Here is a 20,765-nt window from a genome sequence, read left to right as displayed (position 1 = left end):
CCGGCCAGTTTTTATAGTCTCGGGACAAAGAAAATTCCAATGGAGAGGGGAGGCCTGAAGTCATGGTTGGGGGTCTTTTGGTGCCCACTTGGCCTGAAATGGAGACGGGAGCTGGCTGGTTAGGGACAGGATGGCTCATGACAATGGTTGCCATGGAGCTTGGCTAATTCTGGATTTGTTGCCCTGTGACCTCCGCCGAGGGCTCCACGTATAGGACCTCACCCCAATCCTGTTGTATCAGATACTTCTGGACTACAGGCCCAATGATCTATTTTAACAAGCCCTCCTGTTGATTCTGATTTGAAACCCACAAATAGAGGGGACGCTCTTGCCCCACCCACCCACCCACATGTAGCCTGTGTGCTCATTCCTAGCTACGGTAAGGCTGCCCCAGCCTCCAGATGGGGTCCCTTCTCTCGAGAATTACCCCCAGCCTAACAGAATTCTCCTAGTTATGGAAGGTAATGCAACGTACCCCCTTTTCTGTCCAGAAATCAATGACTGATACAAGGTAGGAAAGGCTGGCTTGTTCTCTCCAGAGAGGCCCAATCTGTGCTCCCAAGCTCCCGTGGGACCAGGCTGAAACTGAGACCCCCACTGTGCTGAAGCTCCCTTTCTCTGCGGTCTCCTGCTGGCTTCTCTCCTCCTCTGAGAGCATTTTCTCAATAAACGATTTTCACGAGAATCCTCGTCACAATCTGTGCCGCTCAGCAGCTTGACTCAATCACCCACGTGAGTTAAGACAATCACCCAAGTAAAGGGGAGAATCCAGGGATTTATGAAGATGTTTAAGAGCCCCATATGGGGACCTAAACATATCTAGATAATTAGGGAAATGTTTTTTACTAGCTTTTGCATGTAGACATGGCGTGAGAGATGCTCCGCCAGATGCACAGGGGGGAGCTCCGTGGACAGTGTGGTGACCCTGAATTTCTTTAGCCCATGGAGATGGCTGACCCAGTGCTCGGCCTTCTTGCTGGACTTCATGGGCTTGTTCTCACCCTCCAGTGAGGCTGGTGATGAAGGGCTTTTGGTAGATAAGCAGAACGAATCACAGGGAGGTTAAGTGCTGGCAGAGAATCAGCTGCTGAATAAAATTGAGATTCCATTCCCACTCCCTTATTCACCATTACCACCAGCTCAGCCCTTCCTCTGAGGTTCTAGTGACATTCTTTAGCAGCAAATCCTTGCCCCTCAACACTACTTTCCTAGAATTGATAGGGAGAAAGTTTGGCAAAATAGGCTCAATAAAATAAGGGCTTCTTCACAGATGGTGCACTGGTAAAGAATCCGCTTGCCAGTTCGGGAGACTTGGGAGACACAGGTTTGATCCCTGGGTGGGGAAGTTCCCCTGGAGTAGGAAACAGCAACCCACTTCAGTATTCTTGCCTGGAAAATCCCAATGGACAGAGGAGCCTGGCAGGCTATATATAGTCCATGAGGTGGCAAAAGAGTCGGACACGACTGAGCACACACGCATGCATGCATTCCTAGAAATGACAGGGAGAAGATTGGGCAGACGACTCAATAAAATAAGAGACTGCTATCAAGTGTTTAGCATAATAAGCGATCCGACACTTTCATCAACTTCACGGTTTGCTGTGTCTGCCTGGAACAAAGTGGAGGTTTGACAGTTATCTGGAGTATTCGGGCCATGTGGCTTCAGGTATCAATGGGGACTAAGACCACATCAAGTCTCTAGAGGTCGGGGGCTCACACACTTCTGGTGCTCACAAATTCCCATGGGGAGGGGTGGCGTTATGTCCCTGGCAGGGGGTCTTTTGGTACCACTTTGCCTGGTGTGGAGACGGGAGCTGGCTCAGACAGAAAGATGGGGAGGACCTCGCCTTCAGTAGGTAAGGTGACTTTACACATGGTCAGGGCTGGGACAACTTCTGCCTCCTCCGAGCACTAGCTGGGTGGATAGGATGCTGAATTTCTCTGTCCCTTCTGATGCTGGAGGCATATTTAGCCCAGACCCCCTGTGGCGAAGCCTGTTGACTCGTAGACGCAGAGTCTCTTGGCTGTGGTGTGAACCACGACATTTTGTGCTTGGCTCAGTGAATCATGCTATTCAGCAAGTGCTTTCATTGAATCCTCATTATGTACCAGACAATGTACCAGGTACTGGGGATGGAGAGATGAAAGATGCAGACAGTCCTTGACTTCATGGGCCGGTGGGGGCTGATGCGGGGGTGTGGCATAGGTAAGGGACCGTTTGTAAGTGTTGAGAAAGCCCACAGCTGGTGGCTGGGAGAGGGGGCTGGCGTGACTCGTGAATAATTCTGATAGATAGGAAGAAAGGGCTGGAGAAGAAGGAAAGGGTGGGATGGGGAGAGAGAAAGAGGGGCTGAAAGTCATTGCAGGCAGCGGGACCAGGGAGCAGGGTGAGACACAAGCTGATTCTCCTGGCCGAAGCATGGGTGGGTGTTGTGGTGAGGGTTGGGGGGGTGTAGGCGGTGGGCCAGGAAGGGGCAGCAGCAGGGTCCAGTTTGGGGCCAGAGGCAGGGCCAGAGGAATGGGAGTCTGGGATGCCACGGAGCAACGCGGACTTTATCCAAAGGCTGTGGGAAGTCGGGAGGGCAGTAATCAGAGGAGTGATGAAAGCAGATTTTAGAAAGGGTCTTCATGGCAGCAGCATGGAGGATGAACAGAGGGAAGCCGGTAGTGAATCCAGGGTGAGCAGGTTGGAGACTCACGCTGCAACCCAGGAGAGAAGCGATGTGAGTGGGAATAAGGTGGTGTGCCTCTACTTTGGACCAGAAAGAGTTTTTAAAAATCTCAACTCCTCCTGATAGTAGCTGTGTGACCTGTGTTACCACACTCCTTCAAATCTCACTTTCCCCATCGTAAGATGGTGACGTGGTCGCTAAGTCGTGTCTGACTCTTGTGAGCCCATGACGCTGGCCCTCCAGGCTCCTCTGTAAGTGGGAATTCCCAGGCAAGAATACTCCCTTTCCTCATAAAGTTGTGGTGATTCACCGTAAAGAGCTTGGTGCAGTGCGTAAAATGCAGTGATCACTAAAAGCTGGCGTCCTTACTCTTATTCTTATGCATCCATCCTGATTTGGATAGTCCCCCTAAAAGCAGGCAGTGAAACAAAGATTTGAGTGCAGGAAGTTTGTCTGGGAGCTGGTCCCAGGGAGCACGAGTGACTGAGTGGGGAAAACGAGACAGGCAGTGAGAAAGTTCCCTGACTGAGGAAGGTGCTGCGGTGGGCAACTGGGGTTTGGATTCTCTTGCCGCTCTCAGGGAAACTGTATAGAACACAGCTCAGAGTTGTCCTTCCAGGGGACGGGAAAGCCGGGGTATTTATCCACCAATGCCTGTCCCTGATGAGCTGAGGGCTGCCTCTGTAGGTCTTAAATCCCCGGTGCTTCCAGACTTCTCTGTACACAGTTTGAATAAACTTCTGCGGGCCCAAACACTGGTGGGCCCCAAGCTCTCAGCAAAGTCTCAGGCTCAGAGGCCAATGACTGGATGGAGACTCATACGGCAACCAGAAGCTGGAGTGAATACAAAAGGCTATGGTGGGGATAGAAGCAGAGCCTCTCACCTGCTGCAGTGGAGTGAAGGAACAATTCAACAATAGTTGGGAAGTGGAATCAATGGATCTTGGTGAGCAGAAGTAAGAAGTTTGGGGGCATCTTAAAATGACTTTAGTGTTTGGTCTAAATACTTAAAATGACTTTAATATTTGGTCTAAATACCAAGTATTTAGCTTGCTCTGAAAAGTGTAGAGTTTAAAACAGTTGCCAGAGGGGTAGTTTTTGTTGGCTGAGAATGATTTTGACTTGGACACGTCGAGTCAGACGTGTCTTGAGATCTAGCCAAGTGTCATACTGGATTGGCAAACGGAATTTTCCTAATTCCCCATTAAACTATGCAGGCTTCACTTTGATATGTTGAAATTTCTAAAACAAGTTTCGTGGGAGCAAACCTTGCCTTCTGATGATGAGGGAAGATTTCCCCGCCCCCGCCGCAGAAGCACATTTAATCTGGTGGCTTAAGTGATGGCTTTTTCAAACAGCCTGTTGTCTCTTTCTGCCCGCTGCTTTCTTATTAGGTGACTTTGAACCTGTTGGCGAATTCCACTGCAGATTATTTCCCTCTGAAGAAATGGAATGATAAATACTCTCCTGAGTTATTGCATGGCTGTTGAAAACTAGACAGCATTTTCAAAGCCCTTTGGAATCGTTGCAAAGCACAGTGCCCCATCAAGTACTATATTACTTTGCCTTCAAAACTTACAGCGTTCCAATTATCCTGTGGTTACTGAATCCAGGACTAAAGTGAATATGCTTATTTTCTAAAGTAGAATTTTTAGATGATAAAAGCTTATATTTGCCAAGTGAGATAAACCAGATATTTAGCTAATTGTGGCACGGAACTCATCCTGATTTTATATACACACCTATTTCTTTCTCTCCATGTACATGTATATTTGTATCTGGAGACATGCATCCTGTTTTCACTCTATTTCACAATGTATTTTTCAATAGATGTGGAAACCACTTACATTTTAATTTTCTGAAGTGGTTTCTTTGATGGATATTTTATTATAGGAAGTGTAGGACATCCAAGTCAATGGGGCCAGACATAAAAAGTGAAATAGGTAAAGTCTGGCTCTAGTTCTCTTTCAAGGTGACCTCGCACGTCCCCAAGCACCTTCCAGGTCCCAGCGTTCACTGTGAAGGTACTCCAGGGTTGTAGGCCTCCACCTCCAAAGCCAGATTTGTGGAACCAGCACAAACACCGAGGGCTTGTGAGTTTCCTGTGATGTTCACTTTAGCCATACTTGCTTGTAGAGTGTTGCTTGCAAAGCCATACTTGCTTGAGCCATACTTGCGTATGAGGCTCTGGTCTCCATAGTGAAAGTGGAAGAAACAAAGGTTGCAAATCCATCTCCGAACAAGACCAAATATCCTGAGTCTATTTTATCTTCCTGAGTGGATGGGTGTGTGTGTTAGTTGCTCAGTCCTGTCTGACTCTTTGTGATCCCATGGACCATAGATCATCCCATAGACATCCTCTGTCCATGGGATTCTCCAGGCAAGAACACTAGAGTGGGTAGCCATTCCCTTCTCCAGGGGATCTTCCTGACCCAGGGATGGAAACTAGGTCTCCCGCATTGCAGATCGGGCTGCACTCATAGTAGAGACTGGCTCCGGAGGAAGGCAAGGAAAGATGAAGGTAGGATGTTTTACTGTAGGCCAGACATGGTCCTATGTGTTCTACATGTATATTATCTCATTTAACTTAATAAAGCAATATATTTCTTCAAAAATATGCTTGAGAATCAGCATTTCTCAAGAAAAAACAGAGACCTTCTTTCCTCTAGCTCCTGTTTCTCTGAGAGTTCCCTCGGTGACTCTTAGATGAGTACCCTTCTCTCTCACGTTTTTTTTCATTTAGACAATTTTAAGGGCTGAATTTTAATTTTTTTTTTAAGTTCCAAGCAACATCAGGTGTTGTAATGGTCATTCCCCTAGGGAAAGATAGGACAGTAAAGTCAAAGAGATTTTGAAAACGAAATCTGGGGGAGGGGGGGCAGTGAAATAAGTTTGCAGAGCACAAAATAAGATGACGACAATGACATTATTTTCCTTTTGAAGGAGAAGAGCTGGCAAATGCATTGAGATTGGATGCTTTTAGTCTGCTAATGAGGGATTATTCATTTTTCTGCTCTGCATTTGAAGAGACTGGCTCAAGAAGAAAGCTTTGGATGTTGGAAACGGAGGTCTAGCTGGGGTCTGGCCACATCCAGCATTTTGTTCCAGAAGCTGAGGTCTGTCTGGGCTCTTTGAGCTGGTCAGGTGTATTTTCAGCTCAACTGCCTGCAGAAACCACTGAACTCTGCACAGGCCACGGGCAGCGAGGTGCTTGTGTGCGCCCACCCTGCTGTTGAGCTTGGAGCCACCACTGGTTTCAATTATGACTTCAACAGGCAGCTTTGAGGGCTCCACTATTCATTACAGCGCCTCACTCTCTATAATTAGTAATAAAGGAACACAGGCACTTCACAAATATAAAGTGCTAAACAATAATCAGGCAGTAAAGGCAATGCATTGGGACTTTTCTATTTAACTCTTTGTTTCTTTCAAGTTAAAAAGAACAAAAACACATTTCACTATTTCATTTTATTTTCTTGCCTTGAATAATCTTGGTTAAATCTTATCCTGGCCACTGACTAGCTTTGTGAACTTTGAGTGTCTTACCTAAATTGTGTCCCTGCTTCCTTATCTGTAAAATGGAAATAATGATAGCTCCCATTCTCAAGGGGGAGGTTTGAGGATTAAATGAGATAATTCATGCAGAGTATCTTTGTAAGGAGATCCACTCATATCAAAGCTCATTCAGGAAATGTTAGCTCTCATTATTAATTTCTAATAAAATGAATGCACAGAGTATAAGACAGGTGTAAGTCTTTAGTGTGTGTGTGTTTAAAAACCTTCATTACATACATTTTCAAACACAAATACACAAATAGGTTAGTATAAGCTTCTCCCCTCACACACACATAAACCATGACCAATGTTTTGTTTCATGTAGCCTTGTGCTTTCTTCTAGAATATTTTAAAACACATCCCAAGCATCATTTCACCCATAAGTTTGAGTTTCTTTTTGGTATTAAAATCCTTAATATTTAAGCTAAGAGCTTCTTGGGTCTATCTCATCTTAACCTTGAACCCCAGTCCTTAGGAGCTACAGCAGTTAGTAAAAGCTTTACAGAGGTTTAATTAGTGAAAGAACAGTCCAAACTCAGTTTTCCTCCACTTTTTAGTACCTGTTCCATAAAGATTTGTTGAGTAAATAAATGAGGGCAGGAACTTTATAGCATGCCCGATGTATATGGAGAGGCATATGTTTTACAAAAGCAACCAATATACTTGACTGAGACACCAATACTTGAAATTCCACAGGTTTAAAGTTGCTGTGAACACCAATAATGCCCAAATAATTAGCACTTGAAAAAAAGTTTAATGCTGCTACTCAGATTATTTGTGAAAGCATGACTGTAGGCAACTGTAGGAAAAGCAATTAGCAGATTCTTCAAACACATGACAAATCCTTTATTACTGTGCTTATAAGTGACAGGGTTTACAGAAAACCAAATGTAATTAAATAACAATTGAACTTGAAATCTACCACAGACTCAAGATATACAAGTTATACTCGGTCAGGCAAAACTTCTCAAACACTAGGTTGTTTCGGGTGAAAGATAAATTTCCATTAAGTAATCCCAACATATTTTTTTTTGTCTAACAGACAGTTCCTTTGGCAATAACTTCCACTTTAGCTTTTATTATATAAAAATATAACAAAATTTCATTATATACAAACATTACATTACACCATGTACAGGTTAAAAACACTAAGAAAATGGCAAGCCGCAAGGGAAATGAAAGTCAAAGCATGATAAGAAAAAATTAAATACTGCACACATTTCATAAAAATTACATTAACTACATTTTTGTTTGCAAATACCAAACAGTACCAATGTGATTGGAAATAGCTTCCAACAACTTCATTTTAAGGCACATCTTGCATATTTCTATATACAACACTGAAACTGGTCAATAACTTAGGGACGTCTCTGGAGTGACCTGTGTATGAGTGACAACATGCAGCATGGGTTTACACATTTTCATTGGCTTCCTTCTTTGGGGACAGGTACCTGCCAGGGGGGGACTGATATAAGGGCACCCCGATCTCCTGCAAGTCTGGCAGCCTCCCTGGGCGAGGAGGGGAGAGCAGAGTGACTGTCCTGTCATAGTCTCTGTGCAGCACCTTCTCGTAGACGCTCTGCAGCCCCACGGTCTTGGGCAGCTGGGCCTGGTAGAAGTTGTCCCTGCGCAGAGGATCCCGGGGCAGGGAGGTGCTCTTGCAGAAGGTCGACATCTGGGCTGGGGGGTGAGTCGAGGCGTGTGTGCTGGGCCCTCCAGCGCAGGAGGGGCTCCAGCAGCGGTCAGAGTGGCCCAGGATCTTACACTCCGCGGTGCACGCCCACAAGCCTAACAGAAAGGAGAAACACAAGCACGATGGTTACTGAGGTTACACAGACGGTCAGGGTCAGGGCGGCGGAGCAGGGAAGCGTGTAAGATGAACGCCCTGGTTCTAGATCTGAAATGAGCCCTGTTTCCCGAAAGGCCACCTTAATACGAAGCTGCCTAGGCTTTAGGGAAGCAATAAATAACTAAAAAAGAATTCCCCTTCTCAGCTAGTAACCTAACAGGACGGAGGGTTTATTTAGGCGGTGGCGCTGTCTCAACGTGGCATTTTGGCATTCGCCGTTTGAGGCAGGCTGGAAACCGGAACTCAAGGACAGAAAAATGCGGGGATGGGAGAGCGGGGGTCTGGAAACCGAGATGCAGAAGAGAGACCCCGGCGGAAAGCAAGGGCGGGGTTGGGGGGCGCGCGCTGAACCCGGCGTGAAGGAGGAGCCCTCACCGCTCTGCATGTGGTTGATGAGGTCCTTCTTCAGAGCGTCCCCGCTGATGTCGGAATCACTGTCGTTGAAATCACTGTCCCCTTTGCCGCTGTCTTTGCCGCTGAACTTCTCCGCTTCCCGGCCGGAGATGGTGTTGAAGGAGTGTCCCTTCCAGACCGCCACAGGGGGCGCCGGCTCCTTGCCGAAGCCGGGGGAGGCGCCGTAGGGCTGCAGCCGGGGATGGGGGCAGCAAGCAGGGGTGAGGGTTGGACAGAAAACAAAACAAAACAAAAAAACACAAGTGCGACAGGTTAGGCGTCTCCCGCGCACGCACCCCCAGGCCCCTCCAGTCCCTTCCCCCAGCCTGTCCGCGGAGCACCGAGCGCGGCGCCCGGCCGAAGGAAGGCCTCACCTCGGCGTGCGCGCCGCGGAGCCGCTGCTGCCCCTCGAAGTGACAGGCGCTTTCCCCGGTGGCACCGCCGCCCTCCGAGCCCGGCACTTCGGCCGCGGCGGCGACCGCGGGCGGGGGCGCGTCGGCCGCGGGGCTGCCAAAGGGCGCTTTGCCGCTGCCAGGGAAGGTGAGCACGTCGAACATGTTGGGCCTGGGCCCGGCTCCCCGGGCGGCCTCCTCCGGGGAGCCGGGAGCCGAGGCTCCGCCGCCCGCCGCCCCGGGCCGCTCTTCCCGGCGGGGCCCCCCTTTGCGCACCTCCTTCTTGCGGCGGTTGCAGGTGGTGGCGATGGCGATGATGGCGGCCAGCAGCAGCGTGCAGCTCCCGGCCAGCACGATGATGACGATCAGCGGCGTATCCCACTGCAGCGCCGGCCCCGACGCCGCGAGCCGCGAGCCGGGCGGGCGAGAGCGCTCCGGGTTCCCCGCGCCGGCTGGCGACGCCAGCCCGCGTCCGCCGCCCGCCGTCACCACGAAGTTGACGGTGGCGGTGGTGGAGAGCGGGGGGCGGCCGCCGTCGGAAATGACCAGCAGCGCCCGGAACACTCGGCCGGGCGGCTCCTGCGAGAGGTCGCCGGTGAGCACGATCTCCCCGGTGCGGCGGCCGATGGCGAAGGCTTCTCGCGGCTCCTGCTGCAGCAGGTCGAAGGCCAGCTCCCCGTTGGCACCCTCGTCTGCGTCCCGGGCCTGCACCCGCGCCACCGCCGTGTCCTTCGCTGTGCGCCCGGGGACCGCCACTTCCAGGGAGCCGTTAGCCGGCGCCGGGTGCACCAGGATCGGGGCGTGGTCGTTCTGGTCCAGCACCCGCACTTGCACCAGGGCACTGCTGGAGAGCTGAGGGGAGCCGCCGTCGCTCGCCTGGATGCGCACGTCGAGCTGGCGAAGAGTCTCATAGTCGAAGCTGCGCAGCGCGTAGATGGCCCCCGTCGCTGGGTCCACGGAGACGTAGGTGGACACGGCGCCCCCAGCCCGGCCCACCTCGGCCTCCAGCAGCCTGTAGGTGACCTGGCCGTTGCGGCCCAGGTCCGGGTCCCTGGCGGCCACCGTGGCCAAGTAGGCCCCGGGCGGGTTGTTCTCGCGCACTGACACCTCATAGACTGGCCGCGTGAAGAGCGGCGCGTTGTCGTTCTCGTCGCCCACACGCACCGTGTAGGGCCGCACGGTGCGCAGCGGGGGCGCGCCGCGGTCCTCGGCCACCAGCGTCAGGTTGTACTCGGAGATGCGCTCGCGGTCCAGGGACGCCGCGGTCACCACCAGGTAGCTGCCCGCGTAGGCCGGCTGCAGCCGGAAGTGCTCGTGCCCGTAGAGGGCGCAGCGCACCTGCCCGTTGGCGCCCGAGTCCCTGTCCGAGGTGCTGACCAGCGCCACCAGGCTCTCCCGCGCCACCCCCTCCGGCACCAGCGAGACGGCGCCTGCCTCTGGCGTCCCAGGCCCGGTCGAAGAGGTCGCCTCCGTCCCCCCAAGAGCGGTGGCGGCGGCGGCGAAGGGCGAGGCAGCAGGCGCGCCCGGGGCGGCCAGCGGGGTGATGGAGATGTCCGGAGCGTTGTCATTGACGTCGCGGAGGCGCACGATGACCTTGCAGGTGGCGGCGCGGGGCCCGGGGCCGCGGTCCTGCGCCCGCACGTCCAGTTCGTAAGTGTCCTGGCGCTCGTAGTCCACGGGCCCCGCCAGGGTGAGGCGGCCGGAGCGCGGGTCCAGGCGGAAGAGGCGGCGCGCCTCGGGCGGGGTGCGGGCCCCGAAGGCGAACACCACGTCGCCGTTGGGGCCCTCGTCGGGGTCCGCCGCGTCCAGGTCTAGCAGGAGCGAGCCCACAGGCGCGTCCTCCGCCAGCTCCACTTCGGCCACGGCGCCCTGAGGGAAGGCCGGGCTGTGGTCGTTGGCGTCCAGCACGCGCACGCTGAGGGCGGCTGTGGCGGAGCGCGGCGGGCGGCCGCCGTCCTGGGCCACCAGCCCCAGGCTGTAGGTGGCCTGGCTCTCGCGGTCCAGCTCCTGCAGCAGCACCAAGTCGGCGCACTGGGCACCGTCCGCGCGCGTCTGCAGCTCCACGCGGAAGGGGCTGTGGGGCTCGGCCAGGCGCACGCTTTGCAGCCCGTTGGCGCCCACGTCCTCGTCCACGGGCACCTCCAGGGGGATGCGCGTGCCCACCGCAGCGCCCTCGGACACCTCCACTGGAATCTGGGCCCGGGGGAAGCGCGGCGCATGGTCATTGATGTCCCTCACCTCCACCTCCACGTGCACCAGCCGGAACTGCTCCTGGGAGAAGCTGACCACGTCGAAGGCCAGCACGCACTGAGGGGCCTGGCCGCACAGCCGCTCTCGGTCCAGGCCCGCGTCCCCGACGGTCAGCTGCCCGTCGCCCTCGCGCACTCGGATCAGCGAGCTGTTGAACTGCTTCATCAGGCGGAAGCTTGTGTCTCCGGACACTTTCATATGCAGGTCTTCGGCCAGGGTCCCGATGACCGTGCCGGGGGCATCCTCCTCGAAGGTGCTGTATCTCACAGTCTTGCTCTGGGCCACCGAGAGCACCCAGCAGAGGCTGAAGAGCTGCAAGGGGAAAAGGCAGGGGCTGCCCCCGCGCCTGGCTGGACTCATGCCGCCAGCCCCAAGCGCTATTGCAAAACGCTGAGCGAGCGATTTCCTCTGTGGTTTGCAGGTCCGGGCGTGAGTCCCAGGCTCCCGAGTGCACGCTTTTTTGGCGAGCCGTGTGCAGGAGAAGTCTGCAGGCTGCAGCTCCGAGGCTCGGGCGGGCTCGGAGGACGCGTGGATCCCGCCCACACTCCGCACCTTCCCCTTCGCTCTTCGGGCTGGAGCTGCTCGGCGCTGAGCCGCCTCCGCTTTTATAGCCGCCGAAATGCAAATCACCCGAACTGGGCAGCCAATGGCGGCCTGGCTCTAGCGCCGCCGCTACGCCAGCCCTTGACGATCCGGTTACGGTGGAGGGGCTTAGAGGGGAAAACAAGAAAGGGAAAATAGAGAATCCTTCCTTTGTTTCTTTAACTCCTTTGGCTTTTTTCACCTCCCGTCAGCGCTCTGCGTGCAGAGGGGTTGGCACAGGTCGCCGGCGTTACAGGAGCGGATGGTTCTGTTAGTTGTGACCCTCCTGTACCGGCCGCTTGAGCCGAGAGCAATCGCGCTGGGATTTCGCCCTAGTGGCTCGAGACCCCACACCCACTCTGTTTTTGTTTTTGTTTTTTTGCACCCCAGAGGCTTTGAAATCGCTCGCCCCCCCCCCCCCCCCCCCCCGCCCCCGGGCCGCCTTCTCTTCAGACTTGCTCTGCCGGCTGAGGCTCAGTTCGCCTTCTTTCCCAACTTCCCACGGCGCTCGGAAATAGCCTCTAGATTGAGGAGCTCGAAGGATAAGGGGAAATTGATTTTATTCAAATTTGTGTACGCAATTGTGTTTTGCTCGTGTGAGCCCCGGTGATCGGAGCTGCCCCTTCCTTTTCAGAAAAGAGCTCTGAGACGTGTTAGTATGCATGTCACTGTCCAAATGGCTTTCTTAAGCCCTGGGCGCTAGCAGGCAAGGGGGGAAAAAAAAAGTTCCAAATAGGATTTAGCATAAGCTTGAGGAGATTTGGAAAGGTTTCAAAGATCAGACTGTATCAAAGGCTTATGAAGCCCTCGTTAGTAGTGGAAATAGAATGGCGTGGCAGGCGATCCCATTGGAGGCCCCAATGTCTGTATTATTTAACTGTGACAAGCTAAGGGGAGAGAAAGTTGAACAGTTTCCACAGCGGAGTTGGGCTAACTTGAATATAATGAGCAAACGCCACATGTATCCATTATGTTCCTCTATTCATCCCCAATCACTGCCATAACTCTCCTGCTAAACGGTGATGGGCGCTGAATTCCACACAATACCCAGCTCGTATTAAAGAGCATTTAGAGAACTCTCCCTCCTGATGCCTTGTTCCGCCTATTTAGAGGATTTTCTTTCTGTTCTAATAGGGCCACTCTGGGAAGCAATACTCATCCCGTTCCAGAAGAACAAAATCACAGCAGGACGCTGAAACCTGGCACGAACCTGGGGGAAAACTTAACCATCTGCCTGCGAAAGTGTGGGGCTTCGGCTTTGCCAGCTCTGAGCTGGGCGGGCCCCCCGGCTGCCCCCACAGGTATTCCCCTACCCCGAAGATCTGGGAGATGGGCCTCCAGTCAGCCACAAGACAGATTCTTACTGATGCTTATTGGAGAGGTTTATTAAGTAGGGTGTGCAAATACACTCGAAGGACGAGAGGTTAAAAACAAAAGTCACCCACGGGGAGTTTTCTTTCTCTCTCTTTTTTTCTACCAAGGCAAAAGACTTGATAAGCAGACTGGAGTTTGTAAACGTTTTTCTGAATCCTGATTATAGTCCTGCTGACATCCTATCTGTGTTTTCCTTCCCCCTAAACCCGAAGGGATGTATCTGGAGTCTTTTCGGAAGAGATACAGGAGCATTCCCAGAGTAGGGAGACCGAGGAGCTCGGTGGGCAGTGAGGGTGACGGGGGCGGGGCTCTGGAGCTGCCAGAGAGCAAAAATGCAGCCCCAGACCTCGTTAAAGTTCTTGAGCTTGTGCCCTGGACCGTGCAGCGCGATAGTGCCTCTCGGTTCCCTTCCCCAGCTGCCCCATCCTGCTGGCCTAGGAACGCCAAAAGCGAAGAGGTTTTAGCATGCCTCGGCGACGCAGCCGCGCAGGGACGCGGAAAGCGCGACGCCCCCTACCGGAGCCCGATTTCCAGCTTTCTCTTGCACTTTCTCCCTTCCCACTGCCAGTTCGTAGCTCGCTCTCCTCTCTCTCTGCTCCGGCCCTGGAGACATTTCTCGGAGAGGATGCACACTAAAACCCCTTCCCGGCTTCTCCCCGAGCCCGCAGGGCTCCCACCCCGGCCTGGGGGCCTGCTGGTGACCTCTGGCACTCTCGGGATCCCGCGCTCGCTCCTCGCCCCCTTCCCGGCAGGCCCGGACGCCAAGCGAGCAGATTCAGAACTCGGGGGCCGGACAGCGGCTTCGCCCCTCTTAACCCGGAGAGTTCCGATCGGCTCGGGGCTGCTGCGGGGCTGCAGAGCCAGAAACAGGGGAGGGGAGAGGAGAGGGGCGGATGGAGAGGGCAGTGGGGCCCGAGTCGCGGAGAAAAGATCTCTCCAGTGGTTCCCGTGAGTAGACACTTGCCAGAGCTCGGCCGCCAGTGGCTGAGAGCCGCACCCCACGCCTGCGCCCCGCTGCGCCGCCCGCACCTCTCGGTCCAGGGCTGGACCGCAGGAGCCCAGCGGCGCGCTGTTTAAATTTCGGTCTGGGGCTTGGCTGGAGAATGGGAACTCCCCAATATTTTTAGTCACAGCGCCTGCACGTCATCATCTTCCTTCTCAAGACTGAAATAAACAAAGGAGAGCAGGCGGTGGGGTCGGGGATTAGGGGAAAGAGGGACAAGCCAAGGGGCGGGAGGAGGGATGTGGAGACAGCAGCCCAAAGCATCTCATTCGCGGCCGGTTCCTCCGCCGCTCGGAAGGGGCCGCGATCGCCGCGACGCCGGGGAGAGCCGGGCCGGGAGTCGGGAGCCCGGGAGCAGGGCGGCGAGCAGCTGCCACGGCGGGCGCAAGGAGGCCTTTCCGAGCCGACCGTGAGGGTGTGAAGGCACGCGAGTAGAACGAGACCCTCCGCCTGCAGCCTCCAGATTATGGAAATACGATTTAAAACAGCGGACCAGCGCCTACCGCACCTCCCCCGGGAAGCAAAATGTCCTGGGATGTGGGGCTGGCAGCGGAGGCGGAGGGGCGGCCTCCCGCCCTCCCCGGGCGCGGATCCGGCCCCACAAAGCCGATCCAATCCGCTTGTTTTCGTACATAAGGCCGGGACTGGCTCAAAGGAGCCCCCTGCTTTTAGCAACTTAGCCGGCAACTGTCTCTCGCAACCCTGAGAACAAACGCGACCCCACAATGGCCGGCGTTTTCTCCGCATGCAAATGTTGCGGGCCCCGCCGAGCTGCGCCCCCGGGACCCAGCCTAATGCCAGCTTTGTGAAGCTCGCGTGCAGACCCCGAGATTGACACGGGCGTCACGTGACGGATTAGGGCTCCAGGAAAGTTTTCAAAGCCGCGACAATGGGGAGTGCAGCCTGATCTGATATCTCCCACAGTTTAGCGGGAAAGAAAATCGGGATATACTCTCATACGTAATAGGATTATCTTTTCCCTTTCAAATTCTATACAGCATGTAATTTATTTTTAATTAGGATTATATCTACCAGGAAAAGAACTTTGCAGGAAAGTGTAATGCTAAGGATGGATGGAGACGGGTTATTTTTTTAACCTTTTAACTTAAAAAAAAAAAAGCCAGAGCCCACCGTTTCTTTTCCAACAGGTTCACTCCATCAGATAAAGCTTCCAGGGAAGTTGGCAGAAAGTGTTTGTCCAAGCAGAGAATAGAGGCATCCAATTCATTCTTGTAACTAAAGCACACTTTGTAGAGATCTCTTAGAATTACTCAGTCGCCGGGTTTTACTGGGGTTTGCTCTCTAGAAATGCAACAACGCTCTTTCTGAGCAAGCTCTTTCCTCTGACTGCTTGCTTTGAATTTTAAAGAAAGATCCACCCTCTCCCCACATTTGTTGGTCTGTCAAAACTGACATAGTTTTGTATTTAAAAATTTATACCAAAGCGCAGAGCAACGTACTCCACAGCCCTGATTGAAACTCAGCAGTCAGATGATAATGAGACAGTGTGGGGTGAAGGTAACTGGTGTTTAAACTTAGATTTTGGATTGATCCCAGTGCCAGATGCTCACAAACCCTAGCCCATTTCCAGGTCCTGGGCCACTCATCCTTCTGTGTGTTCTGTATGTCAGGATGCCCTGGGATACCCACTTAACCTGAAAAGAAGCAAAACATTGCTGTCGACTCCAGGCTCTGCAATCTCCTGCTTAGGTTCGAATATCAACGTTACTATTGATTTGCTGTGTGGCTCTGGGCAAGTTAGTTGATCTTTCTGTATCTTAGTTGCTTCATCTGCAAAATGGGGATAATAACAGCATCTTGTAAGACTGTCTTAAGGACTATGTAAGATAATATAGCATCAGGTGCTTAGGAAACCTTTTAAAGCACAGGGGGGAAAAAATCATAGGCCATATAATCTTAAATCTCTTATAGGTGAGGGATTCAGAAAATAGAGAAAAAAACACCTCTCCCATTTCCTATTTACATTGCTTTGGTTTCCTGTCTCCGACCCCAGACCCCCTTTCTGGAACTAATAGTAGACATAGTAGTAGGTGTACAGATCCCCCAGAAGGAAAAAGATGGTCATTGAGGCTTCAAGTAACTTTTGAGCTCTCATGTCATTTCAAAATCTTTTGGTACCTTACTCTCTGACTGAGATCAGATAGTGGAAAAAAAGAGTTTTCCATAAACTTTTCACCACAGATTGTCACAGAAACCTCGTATCATCACTGAAACTACTTACAGGTACAAATATTTGATGGACAGTGACCCATAATTCGGGGAGGGGGGCAGGAATATTCCAAAGGACTGCCCCTCCTAGGATGCTGAGAAGCATGAGGTGACCTCCCGTGACTTACATGGAGCTGATACTATGTCTGATCCTGTGGCCCTCTTTCTGTTAGTCTCCTAGGGCCGCCCTAACACATGCCACAGATTGCATGGCTTAAACGACAGAAATTTATTTCCTAAAAGCTCCGGAAGCTGTAAGATCACGATCAAGGTGCAGGTGGGACTGAGTTCTGAGGCCTCTCTCCCCGCTTGCAGACCCTCACCCAGTCTCTTCTCTGGGAGCACGTGCCTGCTATCTCTTCCTCTTCTTACAGGGGACACCTGCCATACTGGATTAGGACCCACCCTTCTGACCTCATTTGACCTAAAAACCTCTCCAAAGGCCCAGTCTTCAAATACAGCCACATTCTGTGGTACTAGAACCTAGGTTTCAGCATAAGAATTTTGAAGGGACACAGGTCATTGGCTTCATATACCATCATTCTCTCAACAAACCCGATGGAAAACTCACTCAGTGCCAGACTCTGGTATGTGCTGTGGGACCAGGGATTTAAAAAAGTAAACAAACGATCCACAGTGATAGAAATAAATGGGAGAAAAGAGACCAGTCTTTCATGGAGTTTATGTAGATACTCTCCCTTCTAGGAGGCTGAGAGGAAGCCCAGTCCTCAGCTGTGAACTGTCCACTTCCCTCCTAAGAGGTCAGTGAGGAAAGGAGGGAGAAATGGGAGTTTACATGCAGAGACCTGACAAACATCACCTCCTCCACAAGATCAGGGTCAGCATCAACACTGACAGATCAAGAGTGTAGAATGCACCCTTGATAAGATGTGATGAAAATGGTACTTTACCTCCAGAACACAGAATTCCAGTCTAATTATAAGAAAAACATCAGGCAGACACAACTGAAGGATATCCTACAAAATACCCTACCAGGACTCCTCAAAACTGACAAGGTCATCAAAAACAAGGGAAGTCTGAGAAACTGTCCCTCTTAAGAGGAACAGGACAGGAGACATGACAACTGGATGCAATGGAGTGTCCCAGAACAACAACAACAGCAGCAAAAGGACATTCAGCTCAGTTCAGTTCAGTCACTCATTTGTGTCCGACTCTTTGCAACCCCATGAATCACAGCACACCAGGCCTCCCTGTCCATCACCAACTCCTGGAGTCTACTCAAACTCATGCCCATCGAGTCGGTGATGCCATCCAGCCATCTCATCCTCTGTCATCCTCTTCTCCTCCTGCCCCCAATCCCTCCCAGCATCAGGGTCCTTTCTGAAGAGTCAACTCTTTGCGTGAGATGGCCAAAGTACTGGAGTATCAGCTTCAGCATCAGTCCTTCCAATGAACACCCAGGACTGATCTCCTTTAGGATGGACTGATTGGATCTCCATGCAGTCCCAGGGACTCTCAAGAGTCTTCTCCAACACCACAGGTCAAAAGCATCAATTCTTTGGCGCTCAGCTTTCTTCACAGTCCAGCTCTCATATCCATACATGACCACTGGAAAAACCATAGTCTTGACTAGACTGACCTTTGTTGACAAAGTAATGTCTCTGCTTTTTAATATGCTATCTAGGTTGGTCATAACTTTCCTTCCAAGTAGTAAGCGTCTTTTAATTTCACGGCTGCAGTCACCATCTGCAGTGATTTTGGAGCCCCCCAAAAATAAAGTCTGACACTGTTTCCACTGTTTCCCCATCTATTTCCCATGAAGTGATGGGACCAGATGCCATGATCTTTGTTTTCTGAATGTTGAGTTTTAAGCCAAATTTTTCAGTCTCCTCTTTCACTTTCATCAAGAGGCTTTTTCATTACTCTTCACTTTCTTCTTTAAGGGTGGTGTCATCTGCATATCTGAGGTTATTGATATTTCTCTCAGCAATCTTCATTCCAGCTTGTGCTTCCTCCAGCCCAGCATTTCTCATGATGTACTCTGCATGTAAGTTAAATAAGCAGGGTGACAATATACAGCCTTGACGTACTCCTTTTCCTATTTGGAACCACTCTGTTGTTCCATGTCCAGTTCTAACTGTTGATTCCTGACCTGCATATAGGTTTCTCAAGAGGCAGGTCAGGTGGTCTGGTATTCCCATCTCTTTCAGAATTTTCCACAGTTTATTGTGACCCACACAGTCAAAGGCTTTGGCATAGTCAATAAAGCAGAAATAGATGTTTTTCTGGAACTCTCTTGCTTTTTCGATGATCCAGCGGATGTTGGCCATTTGATCATTGGTTCCTCTGCCTTTTCTAAAGCCAGCTTGAACATCTGGAAGTTCATGGTTCATGTATTGCTGAAACCTGGCTTGGAGAATTTTGAGCATTACTTTGTTAGCGTGTGAGATGAATGCAATTGTGTGGTAGTTTGAACATTCTTTGGCATTGCCTTTCTTTGGGATTGGAATGAAAACTGACCTTTTCCAGTCCTGTGGCCACTGTTGAGTTTCCCAAATTTGCTGGCATATTGAGTGTAGCACTTTCACAGCATCATCTTTCAGGATTTGAAATACCTCAACTGGAATTCCGTCACCTCCACTAGCTTTGTTCGTAGTGATGCTTTCTAAGGCTCATCTGACTTCACATTCCAGGATGTCTGGCTCTAGGTGAGCGATCACACCATTGTGATTATCTGGGTTGTGAAGATCTTTTTTGTACAGTCCTTTCCTGGTGGCTCAGAGGTTAAAGTGTCTGCCCGCAATGCGGGAGACCTAGGTTCAATCCCTGGGTCAGGAAGATCCCCTGGAGAAGGAACTGGCAACCCACTCCAATATTCTTGCCTGGAGAATCCCATGGACAGAGAAGCCTGGTGGGCTACAGTCCATGGGGTCACAAAGAGTCAGACACAACTGAGCGACTTCACTTTCATTTTCTGTGTATTCTTGCCACCTTTTCTTAATATCTTCTGCTTCTGTTAGGTCCATACCATTTCTGTCCTTTATCGAACCCATCCTTGCATGAAATGTTCCCTTGGTATCTCTAATTTTCTTGAAGAGATCTCTAGTCTTTCCCATTCTGTTGTTTTCCTCTTTCTTTGCATTGATCGCTGAGGAAGGCTTTCTTATCTCTCCTTGCTATTCTTTGGAACTCTGCATTCAAATGGGAATATCTTCTCTTTTCTCCTTTGCTTTTCGTTTCTTTTCTTTTCACAGCTATTTGTAAGGCCTCCTCAGGCAATCATTTTGCCTTTTTGCATTTCTTTTCCTTGGGGATGGTCTTGATCCCTGTCTCCTGTACAATGTCATGAACCTCCATCCATAGTTCATCACACACTCTGTCTGTCAGATCTAGTCCCTTAAATCTATTTCTCACTTCCACTGTATAGTCATAAGGGATTTGATTTAGGTCATACCTGAATGGTCTCGTGGTTTTCCCTATTTTCTTCAATTTAAGTCTGAATTTGGCAATAAGGAGTTCATGATCTGAGCCACAGTCAGCTCCTGGTCTTGTTTTTGCTGACTGTATAGAGCTTCTCCATCTTTGGCTGCAAAGAATATAATCAATCTGATTTCGGTGTCGACCATCTGGTGATGTCCATGTGTAGAGTCTTCTCTTGTGTTGTTGGAAGAGGGTGTTTGCTATTAGGGAAAGACAAAGGAACTGTGAATCAAGGATGGACTTCAGATAATAACAATGTATCGATATGGTTCACTGGTTGTGACCATTGTACCATACTAATGTAAGATGTTAATAACAGGGGAACCTGGGTGTGGAGTTTAGGGGAACTCTCTGTAATATCGTAACCATTATCCTGTAAATTGAAATGCTTTTAATATAAAGGTTATTTAGAAAAAGAACGAAAGAAATGATAGAAACTGCTGCCCAGTCCAGAGGCAGGGAGCGAGAAGAGGGAGGAGACAGAATGGGGGTGAGAAGGGCAGCTGCTGACCCCAGGACTGCACACAGTCCTTTCAGGGTGGACTACGTGGTCACATGCAGGTGCCCACTTCTTGCCAGATGAGCCCAGGGGAAGGGGGCGGGGCTTTACTGCACTGGGAACTGGAGGCACTCAGGGAAAGCTTCCTGGAGGAGGTGACATTTAAGCTGAGTGTTGAAGGATAAGTAGAAATTAGCTAAAGGGTAGAAAGGGAGGAAGAAGGGTGGAGGTGAATGAGACTTCTTGCTGAAGGAACAACAAGCTCAGAGGCATGAAGGTTGGAGGGCTGGAGTGCAGGGGGCGTGAGGGGCTGGGGTACAGCAGAGGGGTGAAGAAAGTCAGGACCGGTGAGCAGGGGCTTCACACGCCACATTAAGGAATGTCACTCTTATTCTTAAGGCAATGGGGGGCTGTTGAAAGATGCCACCCCTGAGATCAGTGGGGTCACTAGAGTAAATGGAGAGGGAAGGAGAAGCAGGGAAGGGAGCAGTAAGCCTAAACTGGCGGACTTTGGTCTGGGAGGATG

The 20,765-nt window shown here is 51.4% G+C and overlaps 1 protein-coding gene across 2 annotated transcripts; it reads right to left on the bottom strand.

Annotated features, from left to right (window-relative positions):
• Nucleotides 1-7,259: 7,259 nt before the first annotated feature.
• LOC133049484 (protocadherin-8) lies at nt 7,260-11,471 on the bottom strand. 2 transcript variants are annotated; one of them, XM_061133511.1, is made up of 3 exons: nt 8,844-11,471; nt 8,452-8,659; nt 7,260-8,015 (listed from the first exon to the last, which is right to left on the bottom strand). In XM_061133511.1, the coding sequence occupies exons 1-3, from the start codon at nt 11,469-11,471 to the stop codon at nt 7,639-7,641; spliced, it is 3,213 nt and encodes a 1,070-aa protein (XP_060989494.1). In that variant the 3' UTR covers nt 7,260-7,638. The 2 variants fall into 2 exon arrangements, with proteins under 2 accessions (XP_060989494.1, XP_060989495.1); XM_061133512.1 differs by having other exon boundaries at nt 9,138-11,471.
• Nucleotides 11,472-20,765: the final 9,294 nt, after the last annotated feature.

This window comes from Dama dama, chromosome 30, assembly GCF_033118175.1.
Source record: "Dama dama isolate Ldn47 chromosome 30, ASM3311817v1, whole genome shotgun sequence".
Lineage (NCBI taxonomy): Eukaryota > Metazoa > Chordata > Mammalia > Artiodactyla > Cervidae > Dama > Dama dama.
The sequence above is the reverse complement of the archived record's forward strand: the minus strand, read 5'-3'. Positions and strand labels throughout refer to the sequence as shown.

Coding starts and splice junctions, on each gene's coding strand:
- LOC133049484 (XM_061133511.1), bottom strand. CDS start 11,471: ATGAGTCCAGCCAGGCGCGGGGGCAGCCCCTGCCTTTTCCCCTTGCAG. Junction 8,660..8,843: donor TCCGCGGCGCGCACGCCGAG/GTGAGGCCTTCC, acceptor CCCCGGCTGCAG/CCCTACGGCGCCTCCCCCGG. Junction 8,016..8,451: donor CATCAACCACATGCAGAGCG/GTGAGGGCTCCT, acceptor CCTTTCTGTTAG/GCTTGTGGGCGTGCACCGCG.